Genomic DNA, 12,908 nt, shown 5'->3' with positions numbered 1-12,908 from the left:
CCTTCCACTTCAAAACAACTTGACCTTTAGTTGTCATCATGATACAAAGCATTATTGAAGGAAAACTCAATGCTTAAATTTGTAATGGTCGGAAAATCTTTCCCTTCCACTTTAGAATTAATTTGCCACGATCGGTCTAGTAGAATATGACACCCATCAAACTGAACAAGATCACAAATAACTTTTTGATTTGTGACAATTTTCAATTGACAAAGGTACCTTACAAATTTGAGTCAGCTGAATATGCGAACCCCTCCCAATCCATTCATTGGATGTGGATCTGAGTGTGGTTCATTTGGTAGATTCAAATGATGTACTAGCTTCTTCATGATCAGATTCTCACAACTACAACTATCTATGATCTGATTGCAAACAACATCATTGGCTTGAAAGATCTTTTCACGATAAGTTAAATCTTCCTGCTTGGATGAGCACAAGACTTTATCCACATTACATATTGAAATCTCCTTGTTCTTTTCCACAAATTTCATCCATATACTCTTCGTCTTTCTCTTCCTTATTTTTGACATCCAATTTGCTTTCTTTTACTACAAGTCTCCTGTTATTTTCTCTTTGAACTACACGCTCAGTAATCCATTTATTATTGATTGCCAGTTGTTCTTTCTGCCCATTGTTTCTAACACCCTGTAGAAACAGTTGACAAATCTCTTCAATCTGAATAGTAAGATTGTCAGTCCGTCGATTTGTTGCATCCAAATATGCCCCAGTAGCTAGTACATCACCCATCTTTATGAATCAAAGATATAGAGAAGAGAAAACTGGCTCTAATACCACCTGACGCAGGATGAAAACGTGGATAAAATAAAATTGTCTGGTTCAAAACACAAGAACGAGTGTTTGCTCGAATTTCGTTTGAACGGATGTGATACTTATTTGGAATCCATCAAATAAATATTGAAATTCACCTATAATTAAAAAATTGAAATATCTTATTAATCAAGAATCAAATAGTGAAATTGAATTATGAAAAAGTGTACAAAGCTCTTATCTAGGCAAAATTATCCCCTAATCTTACTAATATAAGGAGTCTAAAATAAGAAAACTAGTAAAATCCTAATCTAATTGAAATTTATATTCTAATCATTAAATAAACTATAGTCCTAATTAATTAAATAAAAGATAAAAATCATATCATTACTATACTTAGAAAAGATAAAGACAACTAGAAAACATAGAACTAGACAGAAGTTTCCTAGTAGAAAATAATGTTTATCTTATTTCTTTTATTTCGTAATTGGTTTCGGATTTTCTCTTGGTATTCTCCCCCATTATTCCCTTCCACTTCAAAACAACTTGACCTTTAGTTGTCATCATGATACAAAGCATTATTGAAGGAAAACTCAATGTTTAAATTTGTAATGGTCGGAAAATCTTTCCCTTCCACTTTAGAATTAATTTGCCACGATCGGTCTAGTAGAATATGACACCCATCAAACTGAACAAGATCACAAATAACTTTTTGATTTGTGACAATTTTCAATTGACAAAGGTACCTTACAAATTTGAGTCAGCTGAATATGCGAACCCCTCCCAATCCATTCATTGGATGTGGATCTGAGTGTGGTTCATTTCGTAGATTCAAATGATGTACTAGCTTCTTCATGATCAGATTCTCACAACTACAACTATCTATGATCTGATTGCAAACAACATCATTGGCTTGAAAGATCTTTTCACGATAAGTTAAATCTTCCCGCTTGGATGAGCACAAGACTTTATCCACATTACATATTGAAATCTCATTGTTCTTTTCCACAAATTTCATCCATATACTCTTCGTCTTTCTCTTCCTTATTTTTGACATCCAATTTGCTTTCTTTTACTACAAGTCTCCTGTTATTTTCTCTTTGAACTACACGCTCAGTAATCCATTTATTATTGATTGCCAGTTGTTCTTCCTGCCCATTGTTTCTAACACCCTGTAGAAACAGTTGACAAATCTCTTCAATCTGAATAGTAAGATTGTCAGTCCGTCGATTTGTTGCATCCAAATATGCCCCAGTAGCTAGTACATCACCCATCTTTATGAATCAAAGATATAGAGAAGAGAAAACTGGCTCTAATACCACCTGACGCAGGATGAAAACGTGGATAAAATAAAATTGTCTGGTTCAAAACACAAGAACGAGTGTTTGCTCGAATTTCGTTTGAACGGATGTGATACTTATTTGGAATCCATCAAATAAATATTGAAATTCACCTATAATTAAAAAATTGAAATATCTTATTAATTAAGAATCAAATAATGAAATTGAATTATGAAAAAGTGTACAAAGCCCTTATATATAGGCAAAATTATCCCCTAATCTTATTAATATAAGGAGTCTAAAATAAGGAAACTAATAAGATCCTAATCTAATTAAAATTCATATTCTAATCAATAAAGAAACTATAATCCTAATTAATTAAATAAAAGATAAAAATCCTATCACTACTATACCTAGAAAAGATAAAGACAACTAGAAAACATAAAGCTAAACAGAAGTTTCCTAGTAGGAAATAATGTTTATTTTATTTCTTTCATTTCGTAATTGGTTTCGAATTTTTTCTTGGTATTGTCCCACATTAGAATTATATGAAAATTCACAAACAAAAAATAGTGTGAGAAGTACAACAAACAAATGCATAAAAATCCCATAAAATTCACAAATTACAACAGGTTAAAAGAATCCAAGTGACGGGCACTGAAAAAGAATAAAAAGAAAAATCTCAATTCATCTTTCCTCTGTACAATTGGGGTATATTAGGCTTCTCCAATCTCGCCTCGACTCGAGTTGAATACCAATTCACTCTCTTGTCCTGCACATTTGATGACAATTACTTAGAACAAAACATTATCAATGTGATATTAATTGAAAAATTCTCACTTCAAGAATACCTCTCTATACTTGCTAGTTGTATTCGGTATGCCTTTGTAAGAAGAGACTGAGTCAGAATGCTTCGCCGAACCTGAATCATTCCAATAGGTCCCGACTGTACCTATAATAAGCATCTCATCAGGGTTTCGACTAAGAGACTTCCTCGGGTAGGAAGATGCTGACATCTGTTTCAGCTCCCCGACTGTCAATACACCTAGAATTGGTCGATCATCATAGCTCCTCGGTGAAGTCGACCCTAGTGGTATGTTCTTTTTAGGCGTAGTGGTCTCAAGATCACTATTGCTATTCTTCTTTGCAGGAGTGATATCAGGCGAAACCTACCAGCTCGAAAGACTAGAATCAACGGCTCTCTTTGATTGCATTCTTCGTCTGATCCAATTTTGGCTTCAAACTATGTGAAGATTGCTTAAAAGTCGGTTCTAAACTACTGAAAGAAATGTGGGGTGCTTCAAGGTCGTAACAATCAAGTTCTCCTTCTGTAGCTTCAAAGGCTGCATCCCTTTCAACTTCACAGCTTTCCACTGAGTAGTGTTTGTACGGTTCATTAACAAGTAATAAAGTGGATCAATTAAGTCCGAATATCGTACCACAGAGATTGATTAGTTTAATCTTATCTATCGTAGCCTTAACCGAAACTAAATTACCCAAAGTGAAATTTTTACCTAAACGAATCCCTAATTTGAAAAGAAAACTCTAATTATGCAAAATTGATGATTGGAACTTCACAGCTTTCCACTGAGTAGTGTTTGTACGGTTCATTAACAAGTAATAAAGTGGATCAATTAAGTCCGAATATCGTACCATAGAGATTGATTAGTTTAATCTTATCTATCGTAGCCTTAACCGAAACTAAATTACCCAAAGTGAAATTTTTACCTAAACGAATCCCTAATTTGAAAAGAAAACTCTAATTATGCAAAATTGATGATTGGTATGAACTCATTATGCAAAACTATGTTTTAACGAATTAAAATACAAATTAAATATTTAGAACGCAAATTGATTGTATTCAATGAAAATTAAATGCATTAGGATCACGAATATCATGCAATGATCACTCTTAACCCTAATTTCACATATGACAACACAACTGAATGATTGACGAATCAATGCTCCTAAATCTATTCAACACTCTCTCTCGATGTATCGAACCTATTCTTACACCACCGGCCTATATCTCTATGACAAATGTATATATAAGAATGCATGTGGTTTTATGAACATTTAAAAATTCACACAAAGCATAGGGGTATATTTCTATCCCTTATTGGACCCTACGATGATTTATACCTTGTCAAATTTATTTCTCTTCTCTCAAACAGATGAAATAAACCACCAAACATCACATAATTACGTGCACTTAATTATGGAAAAAAATTATTGTATATAAAACATTCAAACATTCAAATACGTGTTTAATGTCAAATTGCAAACTAGAAATTAAAAGAATCACACCACATGGTACATCGATCTCCTAATACATGAAAACTAAGCCTAACATGGAGAAAGTAATAAAATACATGATATTTGGAAGAAATAACATTACCGGATCAATAAATCAAGTGAATTTCATTTGATCTCTGTGAAATCCTTCGTTGTTGTGGCTCCAAATTCGATCCAAAATGTGTTTCTTTTCTTCCCAGTGTGTTCTCTATCAAAATCTACGACCCTAGGGTTTTTATATAGGTCCCCTGAATTGTTTCCATCAGAATTTTAATCAAATAAGAAAACCAGATTTTTCCCGTTGAATTTGTACTATGCAACTGCATAGTACAATTCTATGAGATTGCATAGTTTAATTGATTTTGGTCTTGAAAATCTCTGAATATAGGTATGTGATTGCACAAACTTTTGTATTATGCGACTGCATAGTATCAAAAACTTTTCAAAAGTTGCAATTTAGTCCTTGAACTCCAATTTCTCATTTTCAACCTTTCTTTTCATTTCTTATTCTTCCAATACTCCATGTTCTCGTCAAATTGATCTTTTAACTCTTTCACTTCCTTATTTATGCTTCCCGATCATCTTTTGGCAATTTGCATCTTGATCCCTGAACTTTTAATTTCCTTTATTTTGGTCCTTTTTCGAGTTTTTTCTTGTGAATTTCACCATATCCATCAATATACCTTACAATACACAAATTCAACGAAATTCAGCTACAATTCAACCACTTTGCTTATGATTAAGTCATGTTTGTGAATTGAATAAGTATGTAAAACACACTTATCAGTATTCTCAATAGGGTTCAGCATGGAATTGATAGAGTCACTTCTATCTCTAGAAATTGTTTTTGGTCTAGATGCCTCCATTTTCCTCTCGGGCTGTCCAATCCTTATCAAAGGACTCTCTACTTCCTCGTTGATAACGCGAGCTGAAAGATCTGTCCTTGACTCTATAAAATGCAGTTAAAATTGACACTGACCATACTTCTCCGCAAACAATTCCATCATCTTCATCATAGTAATCCGAATCATCTTGATCGTCCATCTCATCTATATTATCCAAGTCACCATCACCAAACTCTTCGATTTCATCGTTACCCTCCATAACATCATGATACCTATGATTCTGAGGATACAATCCCACACTAGATGCCACAGAGCTTTCATTTTCAGATAGTGAATGCGACTGGGGTGGCCGAGCCCTTTCTAAATCTTCCTTCTCTTTCTCAACGGATCCATTATTCTCTGGTAGAGAATTAGTGCTTTCATAGATGGAAACATGGGTGTATGTTTTGCATCAAATGTAATTCTTATGCTCGGGATCGGGATCAATTGCTCTTCTCCCTCAGGCTTGTCTCTGTACCAAAAAGTCATTCTAGTTTAATTTAGTGGAAGAAAAAGCAGAGGATACTTCTCTAAGTCAATTCTTCCCCAGCAAATATTAGCAGTAATGGAGAAGCTAACAATACGGAAAATCAAACAAATTTCTTAGTACTTAAAAGATTTGAATAAAGGTGAGTTAATTGAAGAGTTAAAAGAAAAGAGAATCATATGAATAACAGCAACTCTAAAACCAAGTCGGTGGCGGGTATTACCTTAGGGGGGATTTCCAGGGGCGGACCCAGACTTTTAGTGTTGTGGGGTCAGAATTTTAAAAATATTTTTTTTAAAAAACAACATAATATCAATAAAAATAAGTTAATATGTATTTTGATACTTTGAAAACGTTGTATAATTACATCATTATCAATATTATTAAATAAATTTTGCTACTTTTATAGTTTAGTTTAGTATTTCGTTGACAACTGCTGAGCTAACATTGAGTAGATTAAATTGAATATAGAAAGTAAATGAATTGAAATAAAATTCAAGTTTAATCCAAGAAGTAAATGAAATTAAATTTAAAACAAATATAATTCGAAAGTAATTCAAATTCTTTTTAATCCGTAACGATCCTAAAAAATTTACGTCATATTTCATATAAGACTTCCAAATGAAACGATATAAATTATATTGAAAAATTTATAGTGCAAAAATAATAATTAATTGAATTTTTTAAAAGAAAAAACGAGTTAAACGTCTATTTTGAAGCGTACGTTTGATAAATATTTAACTATTTTCGATATCCGTTTGGACTATTCGATATGAAAACGATGTAGTTTTCGAAACCAGCTTTTACATGATATAGACGATTTGTGGATTCGGATAGCACATATCGCAGACGAATTTTTAAAATTAGGATATTATCGAAATTCTCAAAATATTAGTTTCAAACGGCCTACTTTAACATGTCATAACTTTTGCTATAGTTAACTATTTCGCACATCATTAATGAGTGAATAATTAGGCTACGAGCACTTTGAAATGGTATTAAGAATGCAATATTTTGACTTTATTTGACATTTCGTAACGAGTGCATCAAAGTAAATTGTAAATGGATTAAAAAAAAAACGAACAGGGGCAAAATTTTGTGCAGTCATTTGACTCCACATGACTCCATGTGGGTTCTCCCTTGGGAATTTCCATAATGCTTCCGAACCCTGTCTCTCTGTAACAATTATTTAGTAATTTGATTAAATTCAGAAAATCCAAAATTCAAAAAAAAAACGAACAGGGGCAAAATTTTGTGCAGTCATTTGACTCCACATGACTCCATGTGGGTTCTCCCTTGGGAATTTCCATAATGCTTCCGAACCCTGTCTCTCTGTAACAATTATTTAGTAATTTGATTAAATTCAGAAAATCCAAAATTCAAAAAATTATTCTCTGGAAGAGAATTAGTGCTTTCATAGATGGAAACATGGGTGTATGTTTTGCATCAAATGTAATTCTTATGCTCGGGATCGGGATCAATTGCTCTTCTCCCTCAGGCTTGTCTCTGTACCAAAAAGTCATTCTAGTTTAATTTAGTGGAAGAAAAAGCAGAGGATACTTCTCTAAGTCAATTCTTCCCCAGCAAATATTAGCAGTAATGGAGAAGCTAACAATACGGAAAATCAAACAAATTTCTCAATACTTAAAAGATTTGAATAAAGGTGAGTTAATTGAAGAGTTAAAAGAAAAGAGAATCATATGAATAACAGCAACTCTAAAACCAAGTCGGTGGCGGGTATTACCTTAGGGGGGATTTCCAGGGGCGGACCCAGACTTTTAGTGTTGTGGGGTCAGAATTTTAAAAATATTTTTTTTAAAAAACAACATAATATCAATAAAAATAAGTTAATATGTATTTTGGTACTTTGAAAACGTTGTATAATTACATCATTATCAATATTATTAAATAAATTTTGCTACTTTTATAGTTTAGTTTAGTATTTCGTTGACAACTGCTGAGCTAACATTGAGTAGATTAAATTGAATATAGAAAGTAAATGAATTGAAATAAAATTCAAGTTTAATCCAAGAAGTAAATGAAATTAAATTTAAAACAAATATAATTCGAAAGTAATTCAAATTCTTTTTAATCCGTAACGATCCTAAAAAATTTACGTCATATTTCATATAAGACTTCCAAATGAAACGATATAAATTATATTGAAAAATTTATAGTGCAAAAATAATAATTAATTGAATTTTTTAAAAGAAAAAACGAGTTAAACGTCTATTTTGAAGCGTACGTTTGATAAATATTTAACTATTTTCGATATCCGTTTGGACTATTCGATATGAAAACGATGTAGTTTTCGAAACCAGCTTTTACATGATATAGACGATTTGTGGATTCGGATAGCACATATCGCAGACGAATTTTTAAAATTAGGATATTATCGAAATTCTCAAAATATTAGTTTCAAACGGCCTACTTTAACATGTCATAACTTTTGCTATAGTTAACTATTTCGCACATCATTAATGAGTGAATAATTAGGCTACGAGCACTTTGAAATGGTATTAAGAATGCAATATTTTGACTTTATTTGACATTTCGTAACGAGTGCATCAAAGTAAATTGTAAATGGATTAAAAAAAAAACGAACAGGGGCAAAATTTTGTGCAGTCATTTGACTCCATATGACTCCATGTGGGTCCTCCCTTGGGAATTTCCATAATGCTTCCGAACCCTGTCTCTCTGTAACAATTATTTAGTAATTTGATTAAATTCAGAAAATCCAAAATTAAAAAAAAAAAAAAAAAAAAAAAATCAAAATACAGATATACTAATAACTTGTTCTCGAAGCATAAAGTTGAGAGAGATTAAAAATGAAGGATTAGTTTGTGCTTTTTCACTTAATTTTTGTACAGCGAGCCAAATACAGCAGGGAATAAAGAACACTGGTTTCAAAATTTGGTCAACGAACAAAATTTAAAGCTCTGTTAAGAAGAAGAATCAAAAGAGTCCATTCAATGTTTATGATCGATACTTGAATAAACGTTTTTTTACACCCAAATTTCAACTTTTGAGGTGTTTAATTTTCCTTATTTTTTCAGGAAAACGTTTTTTTTTTGGGAGGTAGGTTTTTGTTTTCCTAAAAACAGGGTAAATACTTTCTTTCTAAGAAATATTTTTCATGCAAATCATCACACCCTTAATGATGAGACTTTTCATGTAAAATTGTCTGTGCAGGTTTTAGTTGTTTTCAAAGTATTACATTACGATCATAGGATAAAGGAGTGAGGACTGGTTAAAATTTTAGATGACTTTTAATCATAATATATGGTTCATAGTTCTACGATTTGTTATCTTTGCAGTGAGCAACAAAATGACTGATTTTTGTTGCTAGTTATATAGAAGCTCTCACCTGTACTATGGTCATAATGTAGGAACTCAAGAAACATAGGAACATATGCTATTCGTACTCAAGATGCCAAGTTGAGTTCAGCATTGCGATCCCCAAAAATTTCTAGCAAGACTTAGCATCTCTATGGGAAAAAAATGTTTCGGTAATCCTGATTTTATAAATTCTGAAGGCTCCATAAAAGCTTCTCAATAGGTTTTCCATGCACTAGAGCATGAAGTATAATTGTTGAGAGAGCAGGACAAATTTGTGTTAAGAGCTGAGGAGTGCCCGAAACTAAATCCTTTCAGATCAATGTAGGTTGAGATCTAGAGTAAAGGAATTTGCGACAAGAGGAGGTTTATAATGTGGTTATTTTGTGAATTGGAACCAAGTTCATTTCTTCGTCATCATGAGGGAGGAAATTCCTTGCTGGACTTGTCGAGAATGTCTCTTCTCTGCAACTTGAGAATAGATTAACGTTCTTGGAGGTTCTTTCTTTGCATTTCATTAACTAATCATTCATACATCATTCATATTGCTATCTGAGACATGAATGCGGTGCATAATCTTGTGGAATAATGTAAACTGAAGTTGCCTTTTCTACACAGCCACAATGGAATCAAAACCTTCTGTGCCTATTCAAAGATAAGGTCCAAGACAACTTTGTTACTTTGGGTTTCTGGGACTATGTTGTCTTCTTTTCCTGTTCAGCAGGATTCCAGGAGAGGGAACTCATGCAACATTCTCCAGCTGTCATTTCGCAAATGTCTTCTCACTGATAATGGTGCTTTGACTTCTGACTGGAATGAGCTTCTTCCCGATGCAAGTATTGCAGATCCAGAACCAAAAGTTGATGCTATTTTCTTTATGCATCCACTGTGTTCCTTATTACATATTCTTTTGGTGTACATTAATCCACCGAAGTGTTCCTTATTACATATTTTTTCGGTGTTCGATAGAGAAAATGAAAATTGTCTGGGTTCCTGGTCCTTGTTCTGTTAATGAAGGTACGTCAACATATGTACAATTTGTCAACAAATTTCTCACTACAGCAGCCCAATAAACAGTCCAACCCACACGTGGAGAAACTTGCACGGTTGTTGTTCAATCATCTTCCGCAAACTGTGCTCAAACCAAGCAGCGAATGCGTTGGACACCAGAACTTCATGAAGCCTTATTGGGGGCAATCAACTAGCTTGGTGGAAGTGAAAGTAATTCTTCCTTTACCTCTTAAAAGTCATTCTGTGTAAAATATCAGGCAACCATACACATTACTCATTCTATTATTGACCACAGGAGCCACTCCTAAGGGTGTTCTGAAGCTAATGAAAGTTGAAGGTTTGACCATCCATCACGTAAAAAGCCACCTACAGGTTTGTTGTATTCTTGTGTCATGACCTTTTTCTTAACCTGCATTGGTGGAATCTTTTTCTTGAATTGCAGAAATACCAAACAGCTAGATACAATTATACAAACCAGAGGCAACAGAAGGTGTGCCGTTGCAGTAATTTTTATATAATTTGATTTATTTAGTTTCATATTGCAGCCGATGCTCTAATATTCAGAAACAACTCCGTTTTATGTGCTGAAGTTAATAATTCTTATTAACAGTGACTAATGCCACTCTTTGAAAATTCCCATTGTAGTTCTATTTATTAGAATTGTCATGATGACAAATTTTGATACATCTATGATCTATCTATCTATCTATCTATCTGTACATATACCCACAGAGACACCCATACACATATATATTGTCATAAAATAAACTAGATAGAATTGATTATATTTCAATTAATAATTTTATGTTGCTACAATACTATTATATATATATTAATTCAAAAATCTTTCCTTCTAACTCTTGAACTTCAATGCATTGCTTGCACCATGAACAAATCTATCTTTTCAGACTGTTTCACTTAGTTTAATCATGAACAGAACTTCTTCAATTATGTAGTGGAATAGATCTTCAATTCGTGGAATCCGGGCTTAGATTAAATTTACCAATCAATACATCAACCAACCAATCAAACCTCAACCCACAACTTAATCACTTATGGTTGCATTCCTCATTTCTCACCCAAAAAGGGACAACAATATGGTGGTGTTTTGTAAGTCACAAAGGCAAAGAGAAGATAGAAGAAGGCAAGAACTTGAATAAGATCATAAGGAGATAGCTGTTTCTCTCTTCTCAAACAAAGGCAAAAACACACGGCTTTCATACAAGAAGATTGGTATATATAGCTTTAGATATATTATCAATTGGGCTAAGACACAAAAGGTTGGGCCAAAGACACAGAGTAATGGGCCAAAACATAAGGGAGCCCTCCTATAAGTGAGTTTGGACCAAGACAACATTAAAACCAATTAAGTTGCTACTAGTGGCTCACGTTGTTCTTTGGGTCGAGCATATGAATTGATTGGTTGATAAATATTTCACTCCTCAGTCGAAGCCTATAAAATATAATCTGAAACTGTTTAATATCATTGTCCGGCATTTATTGGGTATGAAAACCAAACAAATGATGTCTCTTATTACCTATCAAAAAATATGCTATATGTAATCCTCCATATGAAGTGTAATCTTTGTTGCCACTTCAGAAAAAATCGACCTCTATTGAAGATCTATCATCTCTAGGCATGAAAATGTAAGTTAAATCTTTTAATTATGCTCATGTCTTGTAGTTAATGTAAATTTTGGAGTTCGATAATCGTTAGTATTTGAACCTCTGGGCATGATATATTTTTCAATGTTACTGTTAGTTTATATATGTTCCTTTTAATTGGGCTGCTCTTCTGATTTCTGGTTTTGCACGTGTATGTAGGATGATGAACCTCCTTTTTTACACTCAGCTTCTTTTAATTTTGTGAATGGAGATGTGCATGTTTCTTCTTTGTATTGTGTGATTATTTGCCTTATCTTGTGCCACGGTTGACTAAACAATTCGATAACTACAATTCATACTGTTGACACATAAAAATTTAGTCCAAATCGAACGGCCCAAGGAATGAAGCCCAATTGGAAGGTCCCCAAATCGGATAGCCCAAAGAACGAAGCCCAATCAAACAATTCAAGATGAAGGCCCAAATAGGGAGGGCCAAGAACGCGGTAACGCCATCGCCCAAGTTTGCAAGTCGCCCAGAATCTGAGCGAATGGAGTGCCATGCAGTCGCCTAGAGCCGTTACTCTATTCTCGCCCAAACCTTCAAATCGCCCAAGGTCTTAGCAAACATAAAGTGTTGTGATTATCAAGAAGTGCAGTTATCAAAGCAGTTATTAAAGCAGCCATATCACGTTCCACGATTCAAGGAATTCAATCGAAAGCGGTTGAACAACGAAGAGTAATGACAGCAGTTAAACAAGGCAGTTTCATGATAAGTTGGCCATTACGAGGAAAGTGGACAGTTGTAGAACGATCAAGCAGTTTTTAGGCGGTTGATCACAAAGAGATCATCCATGAAGTATGAAAGGGAGAAAAGACATAGAGCAAAGAACCAAATCAAAAACTCTCGAACAGAGAACATGTAATTTTAATTTCCTTAGTTTAGACTTAAACACTTTTTTCAGTAACTCGTGTGTTTGCGCCCTTTGGAGGCATTTTGTTTTTAATTCCCAATTGTAAAGTCATCGCCAATAAAAGAACACGTCTTTTTGGGACTTTGTCTCAAGAGGTTTGTCCCTTACACAATCGTCTGATCCCTTTTAATTGTTAGCGACTAACCCGCGTGAAACAATTTGGCACGCCCAGTGGGACAGTGGTGTTTGGTGTTGAAAATACAAAAGGTGAAACAATATGCCTCAGAGATCCGATAAGGAAGCAGCAAGTCAGGGAGGAATCCAATCTGTG

The 12,908-nt window shown here is 33.7% G+C and overlaps 2 protein-coding genes across 2 annotated transcripts; one reads left to right on the top strand and one right to left on the bottom strand.

Moving 5' to 3' along the window:
* Positions 1-2,664: 2,664 nt before the first annotated feature.
* On the bottom strand, positions 2,665-3,427 carry LOC111371231 (protein JASON-like). The gene is made up of 2 exons (XM_022993122.1): positions 2,900-3,427; positions 2,665-2,820 (listed from the first exon to the last, which is right to left on the bottom strand). The coding sequence occupies exons 1-2, from the start codon at positions 3,062-3,064 to the stop codon at positions 2,731-2,733; spliced, it is 255 nt and encodes an 84-aa protein (XP_022848890.1). The 5' UTR covers positions 3,065-3,427; the 3' UTR covers positions 2,665-2,730.
* A 3,886-nt stretch (positions 3,428-7,313) lies between these two features.
* LOC111371123 (protein PHOSPHATE STARVATION RESPONSE 3-like) lies at positions 7,314-10,668 on the top strand. Its single transcript, XM_022993032.1, has 9 exons — positions 7,314-7,377; positions 8,771-8,792; positions 9,104-9,161; positions 9,319-9,374; positions 9,669-9,963; positions 10,068-10,296; positions 10,357-10,433; positions 10,504-10,564; positions 10,607-10,668. The coding sequence occupies exons 1-9, from the start codon at positions 7,314-7,316 to the stop codon at positions 10,666-10,668; spliced, it is 924 nt and encodes a 307-aa protein (XP_022848800.1).
* Positions 10,669-12,908: the final 2,240 nt, after the last annotated feature.

The sequence above is a fragment of the Olea europaea genome, chromosome 22 (genome assembly GCF_002742605.1).
Source record: "Olea europaea var. sylvestris chromosome 22, O_europaea_v1, whole genome shotgun sequence".
Classification (NCBI taxonomy): domain Eukaryota; kingdom Viridiplantae; phylum Streptophyta; class Magnoliopsida; order Lamiales; family Oleaceae; genus Olea; species Olea europaea.
The sequence above is the reverse complement of the archived record's forward strand: the minus strand, read 5'-3'. Positions and strand labels throughout refer to the sequence as shown.

Excerpts from the sequence above, each read along its gene's own strand:
- LOC111371231 (XM_022993122.1), bottom strand. The coding sequence starts at position 3,064 with ATGTCAGCATCTTCCTACCCGAGGAAGTCTCTTAGTCGAAACCCTGAT. Across the intron at positions 2,821-2,899 it reads CAACTAGCAAGTATAGAGAG|GACAAGAGAGTGAATTGGTA; the intron begins GTATTCTTGAAG and ends TCAAATGTGCAG.
- LOC111371123 (XM_022993032.1), top strand. The coding sequence starts at position 7,314 with ATGGAGAAGCTAACAATACGGAAAATCAAACAAATTTCTCAATACTTA. Across the intron at positions 10,297-10,356 it reads TCTTCCTTTACCTCTTAAAA|GAGCCACTCCTAAGGGTGTT; the intron begins GTCATTCTGTGT and ends TATTGACCACAG. Across the intron at positions 10,434-10,503 it reads ACGTAAAAAGCCACCTACAG|AAATACCAAACAGCTAGATA; the intron begins GTTTGTTGTATT and ends CTTGAATTGCAG.